The sequence below is a fragment of the Enoplosus armatus genome, chromosome 6, assembly GCF_043641665.1.
Source record: "Enoplosus armatus isolate fEnoArm2 chromosome 6, fEnoArm2.hap1, whole genome shotgun sequence".
Classification (NCBI taxonomy): domain Eukaryota; kingdom Metazoa; phylum Chordata; class Actinopteri; order Centrarchiformes; family Enoplosidae; genus Enoplosus; species Enoplosus armatus.
The window spans coordinates 4802804-4827441 of record NC_092185.1 but is presented as its reverse complement, the minus strand read 5'-3'; the positions used below and the strand labels follow the sequence as shown (position 1 = coordinate 4827441).

Here is a 24638-nt window from a genome sequence, read left to right as displayed (position 1 = left end):
TAGTGAATGTGATCACTAAATATGGAACTTCGGTCACATGATTACAGTTGGTTGTATATGGGAGGAGATGGTAGCCCCCGTCTCTCATGTTGGATGTGAACGTCCTCCTTGATTTTTCTACCCTGTCCACTGACTCCTGATGGAGGACCTTGAAAAGCTCTTCCCAGTCGATGCTCTGACCGGTTTCTGTCTGGTGTTCACGGACAGTTGATCTGGCTGTGTTAGCTAAATGCTAACATGTTCACAATGACAACTCTAACATGCTGATGTTAAGCAGGTATACTGTTTTCCATGTTCGCCATACTAACATTTGCTAATGAGCACAAAACCTAAAGTATAACTGAGCCTCATTACTTTTGCAGATATCTGTTCATAAAGTATTGGGCAAATTGAAATTCTGACCAGACGATGGTGCTAGATGAGGTGCCAGAGGATCACCAACGTTATTTCATGGCAATTCATCCAATAGTTGTTGAGACATTTCACTCAAACCTAAGCCAGTGGAGGAAAAGTCAGGGGACCACTGCAGTCAGTGGGGTTCATCCTCTGGGCACCTGTACAACATTTCATGGCAATCCACACAATAGTAATTTTATAGTAAATAATTCTAGACTTGTTCTTTGATCAGATATTCACTGATTTGAATCAGGAAACTTAAGAAGTCACCACATCTTTTCAGTCACTTTTTGTGTCTAAATATAAGCAAAGAGGTTCCATTCAGGTGTTCAAAATGCTCAGCAATGCCGCCTCTTTCTTTCTTGCTTAGTGTTACTTCACTTGAATGTTTGACCTTCACTGCGCAGAATAATGTTTGTGCAGAGTTTGACACAAGAAGGCTGTTTTCACATTCAGCTGCTGAAGGGGGAAAGTTTCTCTGTGCTCATCTTAAATCTCAGTTTAGGACGTGTACGTACGACATCACAAGTAGTTTAAGCCAATCGTGGGCCAGTATGCAACTTACACAAGTGTAATGTGCTGACAGGTATTTAAAGTCTGACAAATGTTATTCTCTTTGAGACCTAAGTGAGACACTCACTGTGGTCTGGAGGCTTCAGCTTGGTCTGTCTGCAGCTTTTCCCCTCCCTCCACCTCCATGGTGCAGTAAACGATCCGGTTTGGAGCCACAGACCTCAGACCCTGGACCTCCACGATCACAATCTGAAAACACAAGCAGAGGGTTAAAACAGATGCGTCTTTTTGTCTGAGCAACAATCCAAAAGCCCCAAACATTCAGTGTTCTATGACATTTGTGCCAATTACTTTCTTGATGAATCATTCTGTCTATGAAATATCAACAACAACAATCTTCAAATGTCTGTTTGTCCGATGTTTTGACAAATCAACGGTCCAAAACACAAAGATATTCAGGTTACATTGATTAAAAAAAAACAGAGAAAAGCCGTAAATCCTCACACTGGAGAAGCTGTAACCAGATAATAACTTCTGGCTTTTTCTTAACCAATTAAACTGTTAAAATTATTTTATCTCTATATTTTCTGCTGTGGATTTTATTCACTTGTTATTATTTGTTTTGAAAGGTGCTATATAAATAAAGTTATTATTATTATTGTTATAAATTATTCATTTCTTGACGATAAACTGATCTATTCATCTCTAGTGTACAATGTGGTGCACTGTCAGGATTTTATGTATTTCTACCTCATTCACTTTTTTTCTTAACAAAGCAAACAAATGAACTGTCACATGTAATGAAATCAAACTGCGGTTTCAGCCGTTGTCTTGTCAGCCAGAGTTCACATCCACACACACACACACACACACACACACACACACACACACACACACACACACACACACACAGACCTCTAGAGTAAAAGACAGCACGACGTCAGACTTGGACAGGATGTCTCCCTCGTCTCCCATGTCCAGGAAGGAGTTGTTCATGGAGGAGCGTTTGAGCTTCTGTTTGAAGTCCGGACCTCCTTTGGACACCGGCAGACTCTCCAGGTTCGCCATGAGCAGGTTGACCGACGAACGCAGCTCCTCCACGTACAGAGGCTCCATGTCAGCAGAGACGAACTTTGGGTATCTCCTCTCCTGCAGGACAGACATTCAGTCACAGTTCATGCACTTCTTTAGCCAAATGAGTGAAGTCTTTGTTTAACCTACAACTTAGTTCTACACCATGAAACTGTGACTACAAACACTAAAAACGTACAACTCAAACTTCACACTTGTGACAAACATGATAACAGACTTTATCATATATACTTCTACACCAACTCCTGAGACAATTATGTTGCTCTTTAGCTGCCAGATGTTCAACTTCCTTCACCAGTTGGTCTCTAACTGTATCTGTCTGCTGTGTGGTGCTGGGCAGGTAGTGTTCAGTGGGTTTATCAAAGCTTGTAGATATAGTTTGTTTATATCTGTTTTAAATCATTATGACATGATGAGTTTGGGTTTTATTATTCATAATAATGTTTGTGTTTCTCACCCTGGAAATCTTCTCAGCCAGCTGTAACCTTCCGTCCAGCTCTCTGCGGATCTGAGCTGCCTGCTCGTCCACGTTGTCCAGCTGAGAAAGAAAAAACAAAAACACGAAGAGTTTCATCGGCCGGTCAATTAAAGAGCTGCAGAATCAATAAACTAATCAAAAGGTGGAGGAGAGACACAGCAGGGGAGGTCTTCTCTGAAGAAGTGGATTTAAAAGGAGGCTCACTTGTGTATTGATAAACCAATCAGCAGCTGAGGTGGTAATAGACGACAGTAATTAGCCAATCAGGAGTAAGGGTCTGAGATTAGAGATTCAACCACTTCATCAGGACTGAAAGTGCCTCTCGACCAATTACAGAAGAAAAATGTTTCATTCAATCATGTTTGATCCGTGGCTGAGAGTTGGAGTTAAGGGTTGTTCAGCTGCAGTTCCTCTGATGTCCACTAGATGTTGCTCCAAGAAAACTCCAACTGTATTAAAGTGAAAAACTTCTGTCTCACACGGTCAGTTAATTTCGTCCTCATCTAATGTGTTTTTGTAGCTGGAAAGATATTAACAGCTTTCCATATTTGCCTGACTGCACATTGGGTTACAAGAAAGCTGCTAGAAATATAAATAGTTGCATGACCCCTTTCACAAGACAGCCCAGCTCTTTCGTAAGTGAAGTGAATGGGAAAACCCCCAAATTCTATCTCACATGGTCTCTATAATTAATTTCACTTTGACACAAAGATATATTCATATACAGTGCGCAGTAAGCTAGCAAAACATTTGACACGTGAGGTTCGTTTTGCGAGCATGTAGTTGTGTTAAACTGGATTTACAGCTCTCATTTGCACAAAACGTTTAGGGTAGCGATTTCAGTTTCGGTTAATTTTGCTTTCGATAGCCTGACACCCATTAACGACGTGATATTTGGCTGTGAGCCATCCTCAAGCCGGGGCGCTTGTTATAAATGTGGTACAGCATAGTGCTAGTAGTACTGCTAAACTGAAGAGTAGCATCACACCATTCACATTTGACTTTGTTGCCTTTCTAGAGGAAATCGTCCCACACCAAGCTTCGTTTAGCGCACTTAATTTTTAACTTCAGGCTGCTGGCTAGCAAAGCCGTTAGCGGTGTGTGTATGCAAATTAACCTACAGACCGTCGTGCAGAACCGGTCAAAAATATGTGCCGTGGTTAACCGTTGACATCCCTAGGTTTCAGGGCACGTTAAACATGACTTTTTTCACACATGCGGTAGTACCTGGAAACACACTTTGATGTGTAAAATTGGTGGAATTCCCCTTTAACAGTGACTACACACTACAATCTTCTTTCCCAACAAGGTCATTAACATCCATGTCTGTTACTTTAAAAAAAAGTATCCAATCGCAAAGAAAAATATTTGTTTTAAATAGTTGGAGTTGGAAAAATTGTCAGACCTCAAACTGGGATCCTGGGCCAAAAAAGGTTGGGAATTCTTGTATTAAGACTTAAAGAGAGGAATGTTTTACAGTGTGTTGCCTTAATTGGCAGCTGCCTGAAGTTTACCGAGGCCCCACTTCTTTGGCCTGAATTAGGACTTTCTGGCTCCAGTACACATCAGCGCTGGTTGGTGTGTCGTTTGTTTTTCTAAGCTTTGAATTGGCTCTTGGTATATATTCCTGATTAAAACAAGGGCAGAAACTCATTATAACGGTGAAAGTGAAGTGGCCCCCTCGAGTCCTCGCTGCAGCCTCACCTTCAGCACTGAAGCTGTCTGAGAGCTTCACGCTGAGCACGAGATCAGCCAACAAGTCGTCTGTTAAACTTGATGTCAGCGAGACTCAAAGAGGAGATGAAAGCAGTGAAAACTGAACGAGGTTTGCTTAGTGGGCAGAAAACGGCGCCTCGTTTCACAAAATCCGTGATGAGCAGAGGCGTCTACAATGACAATCGGAGATAAAACAGCTCTGATGGAAACTGGCCTGAAGCCAAAGAGACAAGTGGAACCTTCAGAGCCGATAACGGAGAGAAATGATAAGCTGTTTAATTTCAGCCTGTTCCAAAATGGGACCCAGGAAATCAGTTAGAAATCTGCCGTCAGTGTCTCATTTACAGAGAATGCCAACTTCCTTTAGTCACACTGAGGAGTTATCCAGACCTGCAGCTGTAGAGGAAAACGCTGAGGAGCAAACTGAAAATCAAACAGGAGCCACAACTACAGATGAACACGTGTCAGGCTGAGACCCTCTGCTTCTAGACTTCTCAGGTCCCTGTTCTGGACTGATCTAATCTGTGACTCTCACCTCCTGTTGGCAGCCTGCAGCTCTCGCCTACAAACACACCCTCGGCTGGAAGGACTGTCTGGTCTTTCACCCTGTTGCTAAACTGACTCACTTATCACCGACTTATCGACTGCGGCCTTCTTCATGTTTCTGTTTGTAGTCTTTAAAGTTGTTTGGATTTGTGTTTTAGGGTTAAAGGAAGCAGAAAACACCTACACAAGAAGTCTGTTGTTTCAAGTTCAGCCTTCAGAACCTGCTTTTAATAAAATAAGAACTCATTCCGCCGAGAGAAGATAGAATAGAGAATAGCACCACGTCTGTTTCGCTTCGGTGCCTCTTTGGAGTAAGTTACATACAAATGGAAAGCAATGATGGGCGACCACCATTGCCGTCATGCTGCTCATGTGGCTAAAAATGTCAGTATCGTCAACCAGCTGTCTCTTTTGTTGTTTTTTTAATTGACGTTACGACTCAACTACCTGAACAAAAAAGTAGTTTGGAGTTTAATCTTCGTGGTTTAGCACCTGGCAGGGATGAACGACAATTTCAGCAGTGGAGATTTTTATAAATGTATTTAATAAAATAGTATTGTCGCCGTCATCTCATGTTACCACTTCCTGTCAGGCCTGACATCCGCGCTCACTAATTGCTAAGAGATGGAAATCTGTTCATGGATGATTTGACAGGTTTGTCTTTTCTCCCCCCCCCCCCCCCCCCCCCTATTTTCTTTCTGCTGACACTTCAGTCGACAAAATCCATCAGAAACGTGGTTGTGTGGATCCGTGAGCAGACTGCTAACAGACATGTTTAGTCATTCTACTTGCTGATGAGTCAGCTGATTATTGAGTCCTAATTAAAACTGTGAGGAAGAAAAAGGAACTAATTATCTGAGTGACGGAGGTCAAACCAACATGCACATGTGAAAAGTTCTGTCTGACAGATAAACTACACAATTCCACGTTTTTATTGTTTACTCATCATTACTCGGGGTCAAGACTTTATAATTTAATAATAAATAATAATGTAGCATAATAATTGTATTGAATACAGAGTTTGAAAAGATTAATTTCAGACCTTTTTCATTTTGAAGCTTGATAAAATTGGCCATTTTATAAAAGTCTTAAGTGATAAAATCCTCCTCCCTTCCTTGTGTGTCATTACCTTTTTACTTTGATATGTATTTGTTTATCTACTCTTTCATTTCATTTGGCTTTGTTTTGAGGACTTTGCTCCAGTAACTCTGTTAAGTTGTGTTCCAGTAACTTTTGTGTTACAGTACTTTTTGTCAGCTTCCTTCTTTGTTCTTTATAAAAAATACAACAACGTAGCACTACACACTGCACGTCTAAAAAAGGAATTTCTGCGTTTAAAATGTGTCTTAAACATGTAGATAGAGTCCTTCTGATCGTTGATAAGACTGAATGAATGAAACTAGCCTCTATATACTTGATGATGAAAGTATTACCCAGAAGCAGAAAAACAACAGCTGCATGCTGTTACTTTGCATTCCCGGTTGTGTCTCTTGTCAGTTACACTCAAATCTAATTAACTATACTGAGATAACAGGGCACCACTAATCAAACTGTACAACACGTTTCAGTCAGCAGAAGTTTATAAACCAGAATAACAGCAGCAGCAGCCAATAACACAAATAAAACATTTTGCATGCAAAGGCATAAAAATAAATAAATACTAATATTTAAAATAAAACAAAACACCAGAGATCCAAAACCAGTTTCAGTTCCAGCTGCAGTCAGTATGTTTAACATGCAGGTCACCTTTGAGACTGAGATCCCAAAGTACTGCTGGTTAGTTTGTATATGCTGATGCCCAGTGGAAGGTGCTAAGTGAACATGGTTGGTCTAATTTGGTGAAAACATGAGGACATAAAATAAAAAAACAAAATGTTGTTTCTCAAATAAAGTTCTCAAACGATAAAAACAGAGCCGACTGAACTTTTCTAAAGCGTGATTTTTGTCAGAGGTTCTGACGCGGAGAATAATTTACATTTACAGATCCATTCATAAGAGCTTCTGTTGATTCATTTGCCTCCCATGTAAGAGAACAATAGAAACACACACAGATCAGAGTACCGGCTTTGTTACCATGACTTCTATTATCCGGTCGTCGTTGTCGTTGTACGGTTGTTTCCTTTCTAATTCTGCCTCACAGAGCATTTCTATGACAACCAGTCTTCACATGATGCTGTTAAAAGTCTCAGCAGCGTGTCGACATGTCAGGGAGGCGAACACTGACTTAAAAATGCACGGAGGAATGTGTCCGGTAAGCACTAAAACACACTCAGAACACGTTTCAGTTAAGAGCCGTAGACTAGAGCTAGCTGACAATTAGCTCGCCTGTTACGTAGAGCAGGTCAAGAAACAGCACTGTGAATAAATAATCTGGTGATTCTGGAAAAGGTTTCATGACCTTGACATTTATTTAATTACTGACTCACCTTAAATTGTTAAAAATCAATCAATTGGAAATACAAACAAGTCTTTGGATGATTAAAATTGTACTCACTCTGAATATTAATGGATCGATATCTATAATTAATTGATAAAGCTCACAGGAAAATGTAAAAGCAAGTGTTGAAACAAATTAAATGGCCTTGCGCCTTTGGATGAATGTGTGTCCTTCAAATCAGTGTTCATTTACTGAGGATTAGCAATGCCTCAGCGTTTCTCACATTTACAAAGGCACAAACAGCAAGTGACTCTTCATGCAGGGTCGGTTTCCACACCATTTAATTTCAGCACATGATCTGGCACTGCGCTGCTCAGTTCTGGAAGAAACACTAAACTCTAATATTCAGAAAGCTCCGTCACTGCAATCACAAATAAATACAGCAAAAAAATAAAAAGGGCGATATAAATTGTATCATGCTCTTCTTCAACTTTTAATTTCACCCCACCATTAGCTGCATGGCAACAGAATCTGCAGCTCTCTGATTGGATGTTTCTTACAGCAATGCTCTCTGGGAAACGTTGTTGACTTTTCTACGACATCTTTATTTCAACGAAGCAGATTTTTTCAGCTCGGCGTTTCGTTGTTTATTCAGCACAGTTTCACGTCCATCACAGTGGCCTCACACTGTCTATGGGAGAGAAGAACAGTAATGCTAATGCTAATGCTAATGCTAACGCTGACATCAAGCATTGTTGATGACAAAACTGCAGAATTACTGCAATGAATGAGAGAAATTCAAGAAAAAATTCAAGAAAACTGGCTTTGCTTTGTTGTATTAAAAATATAAACACATTTGATATGAATAGAAACCAATGAGGCAAATACTGCATCAAGGCATATTAATCTGTTTATTTCAGCAAAACAACTTCAGATATTTCATTTTCCACGTGTGCAGAGCAGATTCAGCATCAAAGGAAAAGACGTCATGTTAAACCGCTGCCTTATTACAAACTGAACGATCTGCTGCGCACAAACACAGCCGATCTCAGACTAATCATCTCACAAAGAGATGAAAGACACAATTACACCCTGCCATCAGTTACAGGCGAGAATCAAAAGAACGATGGAGGGGAAAATAAAAGACGTGGAGATTTGGTTCAAAAAGCAGAGACTGAGAGGAAAATAAAACACCAAAGAAGAAGAAAGCAGCTCAGAGGCAGAAAACAGATTTTCAGACAAAATTGTGGAGCTAGCTGTCGCTGCCAAAGGCAGAGCAGCAGCCTGGAGCTGCTGGTAATTTATTAGAGCTTCATCTGTACCTGCCTCTCTCAGCTAATGAGAGACGACACACAGACAGAACCAAAACAGAAATCAATGGACCCCCCTCCACCGCTGAGTAGGCCCCTGCTTTAGGCTATAACATCTGTGAATAAAAGAACCAAACACCAGAGAATACTGAACTATGTACGACAACATGTGGCTAAGGCTGCGTTCACGACAAACCTGCTGGGTGCGGTTCAAATGCACTCTGGTGTGTTTGCCAGTTTGGTGTGGTTTGTTCAGGCTGTGTGAAATCTGCTTTGTTACTATGCTATACAGCTATAGATATAGGAAACTTAAAGGTCAGTGTTCTAAAAACAACAACAGTTATTGAAGTTTGGCGCTCTGATTTGCCGATCAACACAGTCAGCAGCAGGAGTTTGAGTGTGCCACACAGCTCATGGAGGCTATTAAGGTACTTTAAAACCCTTTAGTGCCGCTTTGCCACAATTTGCGTCATAACTCAAAACAAATCTGAGCACACAGACATGATAAACATCCAGAAATCACAGGAAAAAAGATGCTCCTTGCAAGAAGCAGTGCAGAACTTGCCTAAGAATCATCGAAGTTTTCTTCAGTATCAAAGTAATCCAGTGACAGCTGACTATACATCCGTGTGCACATTTCAATCAGGAACTTCTAATAGCTAATTTGGCATATTTTTAATGGGGTCAATTTGCCAAATTGTACACAAATATAGGCTAAAACAATGAGGCTGACTTGATGGCAACATTACACTTCATTATACTTGCTGTATCATCCTTTTGCACCCTGTTTTTTCAACCTTTCCGTTCAGCCCTCTGACACTCCCTTTTTTCCTCCTTATCAATAAATTGTTTCACCAAGGAGTTTTATATTTACCAGACATCACTTTCATTTTCAGCGGAGCAATGTTCCTGCCCAAAACGTCATTAAACAGAGTCATTTGTAGTGAAAATATCCACTGAATTGGCAGGGAGGAGCTTTTTCTTTGAATTCTCTCGTGTAATATTCAGTGTTGTTGTATTCAGAGATTTTGGATAAATCTGATCACACATAAATAAATCACACACACACACACACACACACACACACACACACACACACACACACACACACACACACACACACACACACACACACACACACACACACACACACACACACACACACACACACACACACACACACACACACACACACACACACACACACACACACACACACACACACACACACACACACACACACACACACACACACACACACACACACACACACACACACACACACCCTGGACTGTCACTGCTGTTTATCCCCTGTGAGACCAGCTGACCAGAACACCTGGACTCTCCGTCCCTCCACAGCTGTAGGTCCTCCTCTCTTCTATTCTTATCTCCCTCCATCTTTTCCACACGTCTCCCAGCCTGACTCACATCTCTGCAGTTTGTATTTGTGTCCTCCTCCCCCTCCAGTCCTCTGACGATACTCCTCCCGTACATATCAAAGTCTTAGCAATCTCACTCGTACCTTGTTTTTGCAAAACAGATATAGTTTTTTTCTTTCTTTGCTCAATTAGGAGACGGTGAATTGTAATAGCCTGATTTTATTACTCAATCTAATCAGCGGCCATGGAGCTTTTAAGGAATGGGCTGAGAGTCATTATTGTCACATCTCCGGCATCACAATGACTATTTCACAACAGGCTTCGGTTTTTAAACGAGCCCCAAAACAATCCTAACACGTTGGTCTGTTAGGATTTCCAGAAAACCGAAACTAGGAGCTAAAAGAGGCAAAAAAAATAATACCTCTGCAGCGCTGTGATTTGGTTTCACAACTACCAGAGACGCTTTTCACATTTGCTGCTCGAGGTTTCTGCCTCTTAAAAGGAAGGTTTTTTTCCAGCCACTGTCGCCAAAGTGCTTGCTCATGTCGGGAACTGTTGGGTCTCTGTAATATTAACACAAGTACAGTCTAGACCGGCTCTACTTGTAAAGCGTCATGAGATGACTTTTGTTGTGATTTGGTACTATATAAATAAAATTAAATTGAACTTTATTTTAATATAAATGACGCTGAAAATGCAGCTTTAGTCTATTTCTGGTGGGTAATTTAAACAAGATCATAAGTTGTTAGACACGTGAAAAATAGGCAGCATATGGCACCAAGATTATAATGAAACCCTGGAAACACAGGTGAGCGTTTAAAAATGGAATTATCTCCTCTTTCTTTCTACATTTCTCCCCTCTCTTCTCACCCTTCAGCTTTTGTTCTTCTTTCTATTCTGGCCTCTAATGAAGCAGGACAATAATAGAATCCGTCCTGGCAACAGACACATTCTGGTTGTTATACAGACGAGGATGATGTCTCAATGGGCCATGAAGTAATCTGTAAATGGAAGCTATTTATGTTCACAGCCGGTTACAGCGAAGGAAACAATCAGCAGAGGAGAATCACTGAGCATCACTGACGCACTGTTTCTTCTATAGAGAGGTATTCAGAGACTGTAAAGACTTCTGGACAGGAATTTAAAGTCTGTTCACCCAAATAAACAAGAAAAGAACAGATTTTCTCTCTTCCCTCCCGTGGCATCCAACCTCGGTTTGATTTGCCCACATTTTGAGGCGCCTGTCCCGATAAGTTTTCCCACACCACTCCTCTTCTCAATTAACTACACTGGTTCCCTGTTGCATCCAATCAAGACTCTGGTGCTGGTCTACACGGTAGTGAAGGAAACGGCTTCTTCCTACCTCCTCCAAGACAAGTCAAACCCTACACTCCTCCTCTGCTTCTGGATGATGGGATGCCAGAGCACCCTGCGGTCGCTCATGTCGGTAAAGAGTCTTTTCTGGTCTGGCCCCACATTGAAGTCAGGACAGCAGAGTCACTGGGTGGTGGAAGTAGAGTGGAGTAGAGCGGAGTGTCCTTGAGCAAGACACTGAACCCTGAGTTGCTCCCGATGGAGGCCGGCACCTTGCATGGCAGCTCGGTCGCCATCGATGTGTGAATGTGTGAATGAGACTGGATCTGTAAAGCGCTTTGGGAGTCGTTACGGTTGAAGAGCGCGTGAAATGAAGCCCATTTACCATTTCACTGCCAATCTTCCACCACAAGCTGACAACCACCTTTTCACTACACCTCCACACCCCATGCTTGCACTTACCAACTTTGAATCCCTTAAAAAAATTAATAAAGAAATTGAAATTAAAAAGCTGTTGTCCTCAAAGAGATAAACAACTGGAAACTCTGTTGTGTTGCCCGAACATTATACAACAAACCCGGCCTCCTAACAGGTTAATGTGGCCATAGTGTGCGTGTAGTTTGTACTGTAATGTTTATACATATACATATAGATATATTGAGATTGCTGCTGCTCATTGTTAACAGCGTATTTCAACAGAAGATAAATGGTCTGAAGATTAACATCCAGAGTCAACACAAACTCACGGAGGAGAGGAAGGAAAAATATTAAAAGCCCGGCTATAAAATACACTATTTCCCAAAAAGAAAATGAAAGAAATGCTGCTAACGTATGAACAGCTGTAAAAAGACATACAGCCGAAGAATCTTATTCTGCAGGCTCAAACTGCCAACAGTTGACAAGAATGTTGATAATTCATTTTCCTGCAGTCTGTGAACTTTAAATCTGACCTTTAAGTTTCAGCAGACTGAAGATGACTGAGGTACCTGCAGGTCAGGAGACAGACTCTGGGGGACTCAACTAGACCTGAACCAGTCAGGCCTGAACAGTGAACACACAGGCTTACTGGTATGAATTAATTATTGAGACTGTAGGGAGGTCAGAGGTCATCAGCACTCCGGCAGCTCGTAGGGAGTCTGATTTTATCGAGACACATTTTACAATTATTTTAATATTCATTATATTGATCGATAATACTTTCCAAAAAGGTGTCCGAAAATTCATGTCTATTCTTTCATGATTGTAATAATAATTGCACTTTACAGGGACACATGAAGATGACCTCATGTTGCCTCAAATGGTTTATTTAAAAACATAGAGACTCGAACCTGCAGCTGGTTACCTAGCAACAACACGCAGACATAAAATTAAAACTGAGACGACATGAAGGAATTGGAAACATGCAAACAAGTCTAACCTGCAAATATTGGGCACATTTTTCATCATCGTTTCATTATTTTGCCTTTTTTTGTTTGGCCCATGTTAAGGTTGTGAAAACGTGAAGGCCTGACAACAACAAAAGATAAAACTGATGACTAAACAAAGCAGAACAAAAAGGAAACGAGACAAACCAGCTAACAGCAACACTAAAAGTTTTCAGTTGGATCGACATGATGCCGAATCTGTCTGTACGTTTACTGTATGTTTATTTGTTGCTTACATTAGCGCAGCATCATGGCTGTTTCAAAGACTTAAAGATCTCCTCCAGACATGTTGTATAAAAATGCTCTGTTTTGACCAGAACAAAATGTTTAAATGTTTTTTAAATGCAGGGCTCGACTGGATAAGTGAGAACCGCAAAAATTATTTAAAAAAGATTTCAACCTACCATTGCTGTGCATGTCATACCCGTCTTTCTCTCCTCATGTTTTATTTATCTATTTAACAGGGACAATGGACATTGATTGCCCCAGAGTTAGCTAGATAGCTAAGTAGAGCTGCAACGATTACTCAATTAATCGATTATTCGACCGAAAGAAAATTAGTTGCCCTCTATTTTGATAATCGATAAATCATTTTAGTCATTTTTGAGGCAGAAATGTAAAATGTTTGCTGGTTTTCTTTGTCCTTTATGACAGTAAATGAAGAGTCTTTGGGTTTTGGACCATTGGTTGGACAAAAGAAGCAATTTGAAGGCGTCACTTTGGGTATTGTGTTCCAAAAGCCTCCTCATGTCTTCTGTCTACGTCTCTATCACTATCCAATTAAGACAGAAGTTTGTCACAGTTCTTCATCAACTTTGTGATTACTGTTATCTGGGAGATAATGGGGTTTAATGATGATGATGATGATGTTAGCTGGAGGTGTGTGTGCGTGTGTGTCACGCTGCACAGATTTGAGGTTTCAACAAACAACTCCAGACACACTGAGCTGATGTTCTTTCAAAAGAAAGTTTTGCCTTGAAAACATTGTTCACCTCGTGAGCTGATGTGAAGTTTACATGCGTTTCATTACTGTTCAACAAAAAAGTTCGGCTGCTTTTTACAATTAACATCAACAAAACTGTACATACAGAAGCAGGTTTATGGTCCTCTGAATCTTTGCTGAAGGCATGTAAAACATACATTATTTATCAAATTCTTGGTTCTTCGTTCATTACACGGTTGCTGCACACTGTATCTTGTATCCAAACCAATGCTGAAACAGCAGCGCTCAGAGGAAACCATCGATCGTTTTCCTTCCATACTGCAGAGGAAAGAGGCACCAGAGGGACTGTAACCCTGATTTTATGGTTATCAAATGCAAACAGGAGTGTGTGGAGAAGCTCTGCAGCTACACAATAAGCTACATCCATCTACGTCTCATGTTCGGGGTATGTTCAGTCCCATGATGCCACTTTCTGTCTTCATACTACAGTCTTCATCTTCACTCTGAGCGCAGGTCAGCACTCTTACATGTGAAAAGTGTTGTTCCAGTCTGGATGGTGCACCCTTTGTAGATTCGGTGCCCGTCTAATTACTGAACAGCAGCGTGCCGAGACACTGAGACCTTCATGATGCTCGGCACAGTCTGCTAATGAGGCTGTTTGCCCTCAGAGAAACTGCATTTATAATCCAAATATAATGTACCTTTAATCAGAGTTGTAAAAATGCGAGAAATGTCAGATCTAACAAGGAGACAGCAATGGTCTGAAGGTCAGAGAGGTCAGAAGGACCAGAAGACTGCTGGTTTGATTTGCTGGATTGAAAAAGGAAAGACGAGCAGAGAAGTAACGAAAAACAGCGTTTGAGTGATATTTTGATAAAACTGTTTAACATGATTATATATTGGATGTTCATTAGAGTAAACTAGTCCAAGATTTAGAGACAAATACAGCAGATGTGCTTATTTCAAGCCAAGCTTAGGAGGCCCAATATATTAATATATTAACATATTAATTAGTATTTCTTCTTTCATTTTCTAATTTCTTCTTTCAATAATTGCCTGCCTCTACACCGTCGTATAAAGAGAGGACTCCCCCGATTTAGCATTACAGTCCCATAACATTGTCGGACTCACGATGGACAGTTAAAAAAAAGAAGGATCAATATCGACGCAGCAGAATCAGAGACATCATCTTTTTTATTCCAAACATTCATCTTCCTTGTCAAATCCTGGCGCCTACATTACCCGCAATGCAACTCACCTGCTGACAGTGATTCGTTATGCTAGTGGTGGTTAATGTAGCCTCGAACAAAGATGAGGAGTGGGCTCACTTCTTTCTTTCTAACTCCACACCAACAGATTTCTTTTTCTTTTTCAAACTTCACACAGCTCCCTCCCTGGAGTTCCCCTTTCAGAGTGTTTACATGGGTTGTTTGTAGCCTTTAAGTTGCTAGGCTAGTGAGTTTCTACCTGTCTATGCTATAGTGTATCTGCTAGAGTTAGTCAGCCCCAAAAGTGTCCAGTCTAACCTACAGGATAGAGGTGTTACGTACCTGCATGAACATCTCTTTAAAACACAATCTCCAGGTTGAATTAAGCGACCAAATTGGTTTTTACAATTACCATTTTCAGCTGAGCTGTGGCAACGGCAAATGGTAAACAGACTGCATTTATATGCCGCTTTTCTACCTTAGTACACTACTTCCAAATTAAAAGCTTACTGAAAGACTGAAAAAGACACAAACTCTTATGATGAAATTGTAGATGAAGTAAGAAACTTACTACTGAACTGAAGACAGAATCAGGACAGAACATAACAGCAATAGAAACGATGAGGCAAAAAGTATTTTGTCATTCCACCTCTGCTTAAAATAGTCTGCCAACTTCATCACCATCAAAATTGGTCACACCAGCTCATCTGTAAAACAACTGGGTCGAAAAAGAAAGAAACAGAACATATAGCCGCAACATAAACACTGAATATCAAGCTTTGATGAATTTAGTGGTCACTCAGAGTTTGGCAGTTGAAAATACAACAATAACAAACACACAAATCTAGACCATAGCAGCTGTTAAACACTCAACCAAGAAGCCTCACCCTTCCAAGAATACATCCATGTGATTGGGATCACATGGGAGAAAAAGCCCAGCAGTGCGCCTCACTTTTAAGATGTCAGTTCTGATCTCATACAATACATTTTATAGTCACTAAGACACACACACAACAAGTGAACCCAGCTCACACGAACCAAATCTAAAATAAAGAAATGTGAGGACTTGAGAGGGTTTTCACATGTAATACAGTCAACGATTTCCTACAGCAGCATCTAGTGGACATTAGAGGAACTGCAGCTGAGGACAACGCAGCATTTACTTCATCATTCAGAGGTTGTAGCACAAGTATTACAAGAGAGTATTCAATAATAAACATACAGCGTGTGAATGTGTCCGCGTGTGTCGTTACCTGTCGACCTCTAGTGGCTCACCTGGCAGGCGTTGTACAGCAGCTGGTGCTCAAACTTGCGGATGCCGAGGATCTGCTGGAACATCTCGTACAGCTGCTCCTTACTGAGGATGAGCTCCGACACGGCGCTCAGGTGCGCCCGCTGGGGCTGGCGCCTCATGTCCTCGTCCCCCCTGTAGATGGCGTCGTACTTGGCGATCCAGGAGCTCAGCACAGTCTCTTTGCTCAGGCCGTCGATCTCCGGGAGGCTTCGGACACGCCGCTCGATGTTCTTCTTGAAGACCTCGCGAAAGTCGTTGGCCGAGCAGCCGCCGCTCTGAACCATCCGGGAAACACGCTCGCTCTTCAGGAAGCCCTGCCAAGGACACACAACAATAAGCACTTACAGCCAGACAACATGGATTTTATTGTATTTATTAACCCTTTATTTAGCTGGATATGTCCCACTTAAAATGAGAATCGCACAAGTTTTATTCTTACCACAAGTAGAGTTCCCCACATCGACCAAATGTTCCCAACTAAGACTTTTAGTTTGCAGACCAATTTACAAAACTGCTGAGAACAACTTTTAGGCTGTCTTCAGACACACAACAACACTGCATCAAAAGAATGTAGCCTCCTCCTTCATCCCAATGAGAACACTGCTAAAACACAGTGGGGTCCCAAAGCAGAGGCTCTGACAAACAACTGTGGGTCGCCCTGGTTAGCAGAACCTGGCTCGGCTTTTGCCACAACACAGCGAGCGCAACCAGACCAGACCTACGCTGTAAAAGACTGACACCCGGGTGGTTATTCAGAACCAGGCACCACAGGTTATATCTCCAGGAGGTAAAACAATTTAGTGTGATCAATATCCCGATAAAAGAAGAGACCTAAGACTCGTAGTGCTACAAAGCTTTGTGAATTATTTACACACCCAAATCAAAAGTGTCTTTCAGACAGTCAGAACCTCGTCTTTAGATGTTTTATGAATGTGTCCCTAAGCTGAGAATTGATGCAGCAGAACTGAAAACAAAGACCACACAACAAGCAGGTTGACAAGATCCAAATCCCATCTGGGTTAGTGATTAATTAAACACACAGGCTTCCAATTCCTTTTATGTTGATTTAAACGTACTTTAAGCTTTTAAGAAACCATGTAGAAGCTGCTGAATGTCATTTTTCCAAACTCTGTTCGGACAATTAAGACTGAAATCTACAAAACATCCAGAGTGCAAACAGGATTGCCCTGTCCGCCTCCACACAGTGATTCAGTGGGTGAAATGTTAAACTCTCTGGTTCATTTGTGGTTTTTGACATAGTTTCGTTCTCCCCCAGCAACGCTCAGTGAGTCTGACAGAAGAATAAGTGGCTCAGACTGAAGCAGCGGCAGCTCAGTGTGACATTAAAAAGTCTCTCAGCTGGCTGCTTCACCTCTTCCTGTTAGTCGCTCTGAGACTCTGAACAGCAGAACATCAGCGAGAAAATGATTCATCTAATGGAGGCCGAGAGCTCAGAGAGCAGCAGCTGAGGACAGTTTGAACAGACAAACAGGCACGAACATCAAACTGGATTCAAACATTAAGGTTTGGAAAACATTTTACATAATCAGCTTCTTTCCTCCACTAATGCGCACAAATTCATGCCGTTTCTTGACTGATTCCCATCAACAAATCGCTACTGTACACAAAATCTGTTTACATAAAATCAAAAATATACAAAAATAGAAAATTGTTCAGCTTTGTTAAACACTGATTATGTAAGACCAGGTTTTCCTTCTTCAGATGTAGAGATCTGATCCTGGATGTTTGTAGTTGATACTGATCAATATTTGAGAGATGATATATCCTCAAATATTCATTTAACTAACACATACATTTTTTAAAGAATATACTTAATTGCATTCTTAAAGAATAGTGACCTAAATATAGTAGTGGGTGGGACATTTTGCAGTGTAAAAATAAACTAAAGGAGACACTAAACATATCTTTGACATTTCTGCACTGACATTTCTTGGTACGTGTCGGGCGATCTGTGAATTTCTTAAGCCCCTTTCAGACATGCACCCCGATGTTAATTTATTCAATGTCTGAAAAAGCACCCTGGCCACTTTGACGTAAAAGTCACGATGGCAGTCTTACTAGATCGGACACTTTCAACGCGGCACAAGTCTGAATCGAACGCCGTCAGATAAACTTAAAAGGCTGCAGCAGCACAAACATCAAGCATACAGAGAAAAAGAGATTAAACCATCTTGTGTCGACTCCTGAGATCATCGTAATAAATGCATCATTTCAAACTCTCTTACACACAAAATTAATTTAATAAACAAGGAAACACAATGAAATTTTCAGGCATTAAGGAGGTCGATCTTCTCACATCATCAGTCTATAAAAACCCTCTTGTGGGCAAAAAAAAAAAAAAAAAAACCCTCTCTCCAACAGTCTCTCCATGCATAAAATTGGCTGATAATATCTGTCAACAATAAACACATGTTAACAGTCCACCAGTGTCCTCTTCATGTCCTTATTTGTGATTTCCATTCTGCTCCTGCTGACGTGCACGTGTCCTGGGTCACATCCAATTTCATTAATGTGACTTTACCACACCTCATATCTCAGCTTCAAACTGAGGCCATCTGTGACAAGTGAGGGAAACTTTTATTTTCCTTCCTTTTATTACCAATCACCTTTGACATTTTTGATTATGACATTTGACTGTCTGTGTGTAAATAAAGGCTGATGAATTAATTACTGCATTAATCCGCTGTGGTGGCATGAATGGTTGTGATGTCTGCAGGTACTGCAACCGATATGAAAACTTCAAAATAAGCCACTGAGCTGTAAAACATGTCCTTGATTGATTGTCCTGTAACCAGAGAATAAGAAATTTGATTTGTTCACTTTCAGCAAACATGTCCTGTAAAACGGTCCTTGAACCCTTTTACATGCCTCATTCACTGTAAATTCTTCTCAATCTGAGGATACTTCAAATATCAAATGAAAAAAAATTTATTAAAAGAATAAAAGTAAAACTGCAGTAAAGTTAGAAACCAGTAGAATTCATGAAGCAATTAAAAGCTCCTGGGAGCTACGCAGGTACAAGTCGTGAACGTGAAACAACCTGGCCAGACCTTCATGCAATCATTTCAGATTTATTAAAGCCCGTTGGGATGAAAACACAGGTTTTAATGTGTGCTGTAGTCTGCAGAGATTTTGTGTAATTATACATGATGGATAACTTCTCCAGGGGCGCAAACATTGACATCGAGTCTGCAGACATAACAGCTCTGTGAAGAAGCACGGAGAAAGTTTTCCTCCATTAGTGGATTTATTTATTTATTTATTCAGGTTTGATTAAATTATAAAAAACAAACTTTATTAAAAAAAAGGAATCATATACAAACACAAACCTCTTTATTTATAGTTATCTCTTTATTAATGTTTTTATCTTTGTGTTTGAACTCAAACTATCTAGAGAATCTAATTGCAGCTGCTGTAATCACTTAATAAAAGATAAGATGTTGTTTTATCTTTATCATTAACAGCATTTCCTCTGGAGAAACTAAAACCAACAGTGAACTGATCCTATACAAAGTATTGTGTGTATTCAAAGCCTGATATAGCTTATTCATAGAGCTCCATTGTTGTCCAAACTATTAAAATCACATCAATGAGCCACGCTGGTGCACTGGCTGACGGCCACAGTTGTTTTTTATAAAAACAACTCTGTGATTGTGTTTTAGGTCTCTAAGAGCAGCTCCTTGTTGCACAGACACTTCCCCTGTTTCAACAGCTTTCTTAGTTTGATGAACTGAGAGTGAAATATTATATATATATATATATTCAAAGTCAGAGTGGTAATAAACTGATGGAATCAACTGTACTTTGGTGGAGGCTTGTCTTAATCATAAACTAAAGAACTACTAAATAAATGATCTCCAGCGCCATCAGAAAGTTGTAGGAGAAAATATATCTGTGGTATATCTACATATGAAAAACTCTTTGTAAATCCATGACATTACAGCTTTCGGTAGCACTATGTTACTTAACGGCACATCAAACTGGATTCAAACATTAAGGTTTGGAAAACATTCACATATTCAGCTTCTTTCCTCTACTGATGTGCACAAATTCATGTCCTTTCTTGACTGATTTCAATCCAATTGCTTCTGTATTTGAAAAAAAGTATGGCTCTGTGTGAATATATATGTATGTTCAACTATAGTATAAAAGTATGCAAATATTACCTTCATAATTCCAAATATATCGAAGGGTTGGTTTGAACACGTCTGTATCTAGTACATGAAGTGCTTGAGCTGCGACTAAATTTTCCAACCTCTTCGTTAAAATGATTATTTATTCCACTTTTTTTGTGGAAAAACCACAACAGACACAAATATTAACATTATTGCAAGCAGAGTATTTTCTTATGTCTTGAAATGTGTCAGGAGGGGATATCTGAACAAAGATGGTGAGCAAAAAAATGCAGAAGCATTCCAATGAAGCTGATCAGTGGCCAACAGTAGAAGAATGGGTGCATTGGTACCTAATCATAAAAGATTTCTAAGAAAAAGCATGCTCAGTATGCCTATAGACTGAAGGACATAAAACAGCACGTCCTGACCAAATCGCACGACCAGCTTCAGTCTGTTCTGAGGTTTGGCAAAACTGTCTCATGAGATCAGCATCCTGCGGAGCGTGAACCAACAACAGATGGAGAGGAGCCGCCCAGTGTGGAGCTACAAGAGTAACAACGTTGATCTGAAATCACTTGAAGCTGAAGAGTCTCAACAAGGAGATACAAGAGAAATGGCAGAGGAAGCTATTGTTTTGGTGTCGAAAAAAATCGGCAGAGACATTTGAAATCAGCGGGGGGGGGGGGACACATCGAGAGAGTCCTCTTTGTGGTGATAAATGGAAATGGGCAAACGTTAAGTGGATGAAGAGGGAGGTGACAGATGCAGCTGCCACCAGAGGAGCCTGCTAACAGCAGCTAATCTGCCTCTCTGCATCACTCAACACAAACTGCTCCGAACTGCAGAGAACAAAAAGACATTAAACAGCTCCTGCTGAGGGAGAGGATCCAGGAAGGCCAAAAACTATAAAGCTGACTGTTTCAAATCATGACACTTGAAACGAGGAGACAAATGTTGGAGTTTCTAGTGGGATTAAGCCGCTGCAGACTGACTGACTGGCTGGTTTCAGGTTTATTTAGCCATCCAGGTGGGACAGAGTATCCTCTCAATCCCACTAACACGGAGCCAATAAATACCTGCAACACAGCTTAGACATGCTGGAAATGTAGGAAACTCAGAATGTGACTTAGTTCTTCAGCAAGAGGCTTTTTAGATTGATGAAGGTCTTTGCTCTTGATGATAACTTTGGAAATAAATAATATCATGCTGTCCACTATCTGTCCAATGTGCTGCTATACCGGTTTTATTTTATATACAGAACCATGGTGAAACACACTGATAGCGACAACATCACCAACATTTTGTACTCAGGTAAAATGAATGCCGCAAAACGCAGGAAACCTGATCCTGAGCTGGAGCACTTTTACAAAGATCGATGGGGAAAAATTGCAATGTCCAGATAAATAATTATGTAAACGATTTTGTTTTCCATTATTAATATTATATTGATCTGTTGATCAGTGTCAAAAAAGCCATGTTAAATCTACTTTTCTAATTCTGTAAAAGAACAAAATCATTTCATCCCTCACTGTGTCCCAAAGTGCAAAATAGTGCACATATTTACAGCAGATCTACAATTGTTTTAACAGCAGTCAGCAAGCGTGTAAGTAAATGTTACGCTTTCTTTAACCTACACTTTTGAGGAGGTCATTTAAAAAATTAGATGAGACAGTGAAACGTATTACAGTCTCTCATCAACAGAACATTGTCTACTTTAACCAAATAAATATCACTTCAAAGTGATAATCATTAAAAGGTCCCATACCGTAGAAAGTAAGATTTCCATAAATACTATATAAATACTGTGAAACTATTAGTACACTCAGAGAAATGCACACAGCCCGTATTCAGAAACTGTAAACGAGCCGTCAGGACTTCTGTAAGGTTGTGATGTCACAACTATACACCGCACTCAGCCCCGCCCCCAGCAGGTCATCTGCTCCAATCACAGCACGCCCACCAGGTACAGGGACGCTCATCCACCCCCTCAGTCTGTCTAAGTTATTGGAGCGCTCTGCTCAGGACGACTCTTCAGGTTTTAGGAGGTGGTTCAGTTTGTCTAAAACGGCTCGTTTCAGACAGACGGTGAACTGAGGGGCTGCATGAAGGGCCAGGAGAAGATAAAATAAGGACTTTTTTTAACTGTGAATGATGCAAAACTACTCTAGTGGAATCCCAGAATAAAAACATAGAGCTGAAATGAGCACAATATGGAACCTTTAAAAAAACATATTAGGAAAGATTAAACCCTACATGGCTGTATCCAAAATGTCGGTTAAAATGGTGAACCGCGTTAAGTTGAAGCAGGAAGTAGCTCTAACAGACAGCTTGTCAATGTTCAGCAGTGTTTTTAATCCCTTGCTGTCAGTTCTTCTTGCTGCTGGTTTTCATTCTAGTAATTTAATCAGACACTGCACACTCTACCAAGCATGCAAGCTGAATGCATTTAATGATCAGAAAGCACAAAAACAACGCTTAACTATTTTAGGTTCCAAGAACAGAATTACAACCCTCTGACCAAACTGAAAAATATCGCTGTATCGTCATTAGCCATGAGGTAACCCTTTTTGGCTTTTACCCATCAGCCTGTCTGAGCAGCTGCTGGTAAAATGGTGTTTATTCAATAATGGTGATTGGCATGAAGACAGACTAATAGAGGAGCCAGTGGCTCATTAACCAGCACAGATTATTTTTCCATGTCAGTATGATTACTGTTTTCAGTTCTATCTGAGCTGAAATGGACCGCAGAAAAACAAAGTTATGACGTTTCATTACAGGAAAAAATGATCCTGTCGAGTCTAAATGTGTTGACTTGGAAGCATCACCATCCACTTCACTATGGCCTGCAATTATCCTCATGCTCTGTGTCAACGTAGAAGAGACCTGAGCTGGCCATCGTATTTTTCTTCAACAAATCTCATGGAAAACCTACAACATATTAGTACGTCTCTCTTAACTTTCTAACTTCCTGTCAGAGGCTCTTTATTTATTCATGTTTCATTCTAAAAAGGGATCAGTAATTTCCTAAAACAGATTGTCACTGTAGTTTTTTATCAAACCTATTCTACAGGAGGAAAAAAAAACGCTTTTATTTGGGACTATTTTCGGATTAATTGGATAAATAAAAAATAAACTACAGTGTGTGTGTGTGTTCATGGCAATGAAAGAACATGTCAAACAGTGCAGAAGTGTAACTTTAATACACACACAAGACTTGTTAGTAGATACATTCATTGTTGGTTTGGGTCTGAAGAAAAATGTAGAATATCAACACTTAAAACTTAAACACTTAAAGACCGGTGGTGGTAGTGCTCTGCCTGTGGAAGTGTGTGTGTGTGTGTGTGTGTGTGTGTGTGTGTGTGTGTGTGTGTGTGTATAAAGGTCACTCCTCCTCAGCGGCTCTGAGCCTCCTGTCAGCCTGCTGGAGGTTCTGACCCCCAACCCAGGCGCCCTCTGAGCCTGGATCGATGACTCCCCCCACCCCACACTTTACAACAGAGTAAGACTACACAGCCATATATCTGCTTTGGATCTTACTCAATATTTGGCATCAGAATATGAAAGTCCATCAGTGACAGAGGACAGGTTGTGCCGCAGTCCAATCAGCTGTCTGAAACTGAAGAACTGCTTATCAGATTGACCCTGTTCGAAACCCTTGTTATTCATACTACTTTTTGTGTTTTGTTGTTGTTTTTTTTGCCCTGGCTGTGTGGGGATGGGGCATGGGACATACAGTATATTTAGATTATATACCTTTTTCTACATATATTAAAAGCTAAATGTGAAAATATGTAGAAGAAATATTTTTTGGACATATATCATAATAATTACGTGTGCGTATGTTGATCAATATTTTTGTGCAATATATACAGATAGTAAAGGGTCATATGCAATTTTCAGTCAGTTCTGCAATGTATTTGAAAATGTAATTGTGTTCATCAGACGCATGTTGGTTGTTTTTTGTTTTTTACACAAAGGTAAAGAGAAAAAGTGGTTTAGGAAGCTGCAATATTTAAATAAAAAGCCAAAGTAAATCACCACCTATTCTGATGCCAATCTAATGCAGTTTTGAATGTTTACAGATACAAACATTTTTTCCTTATTTAGGAATTTGTCTTTGTGCATCGATTGCAATCAGTAAAAATATATATTGGACAAACTATGAAAACGGCCATTTTTTGCTAGACTTTGAATGAACATACAGCATATGATTTGTTTTGGATATTGGTGAGACATATATTTCTAGTTTACATACATGGCCGTACATCAGATTTTTGTGTGAGGAAATGTATGAATACAAAGACTATATTAGTTTGAGGACTCAGGTTGGGTTCAGACTAAACCATCAGGCCTGTGCAGATCTCTATAATGGACAATTTTAGGCCTGAATCTGGTCTTCAGTCAAACCGCAGCCCCCCCCCCTCTGCTGCGCTCTGGATTCTATAAGCTCTCCTCCATTTTGTCTGGCGACACAAATGTCAGCCATTATTACTAATGAATCGATCAGCAGGA

General features: G+C 40.4%; 1 protein-coding gene across 12 annotated transcripts in view; it reads right to left on the bottom strand.

The window, feature by feature from the left end:
- The window catches only part of cadps2 (Ca++-dependent secretion activator 2), a 111125-nt gene extending 94821 nt beyond the window's left edge, over positions 1-16304 (bottom strand). For all 12 annotated transcript variants that reach the window (XM_070907526.1, XM_070907532.1, XM_070907530.1 and 9 more), the window contains exons 1-4: positions 15972-16304; positions 2459-2539; positions 1825-2058; positions 1037-1158 (exon numbers count right to left, since the gene is read on the bottom strand). In XM_070907526.1, the coding sequence (XP_070763627.1) occupies positions 1037-1158; positions 1825-2058; positions 2459-2539; positions 15972-16274 (740 nt within the window). In that variant the 5' untranslated portion in view covers positions 16275-16304. The remainder of the gene's footprint in view (positions 1-1036; positions 1159-1824; positions 2059-2458; positions 2540-15971) is intronic.
- Positions 16305-24638: the final 8334 nt, after the last annotated feature.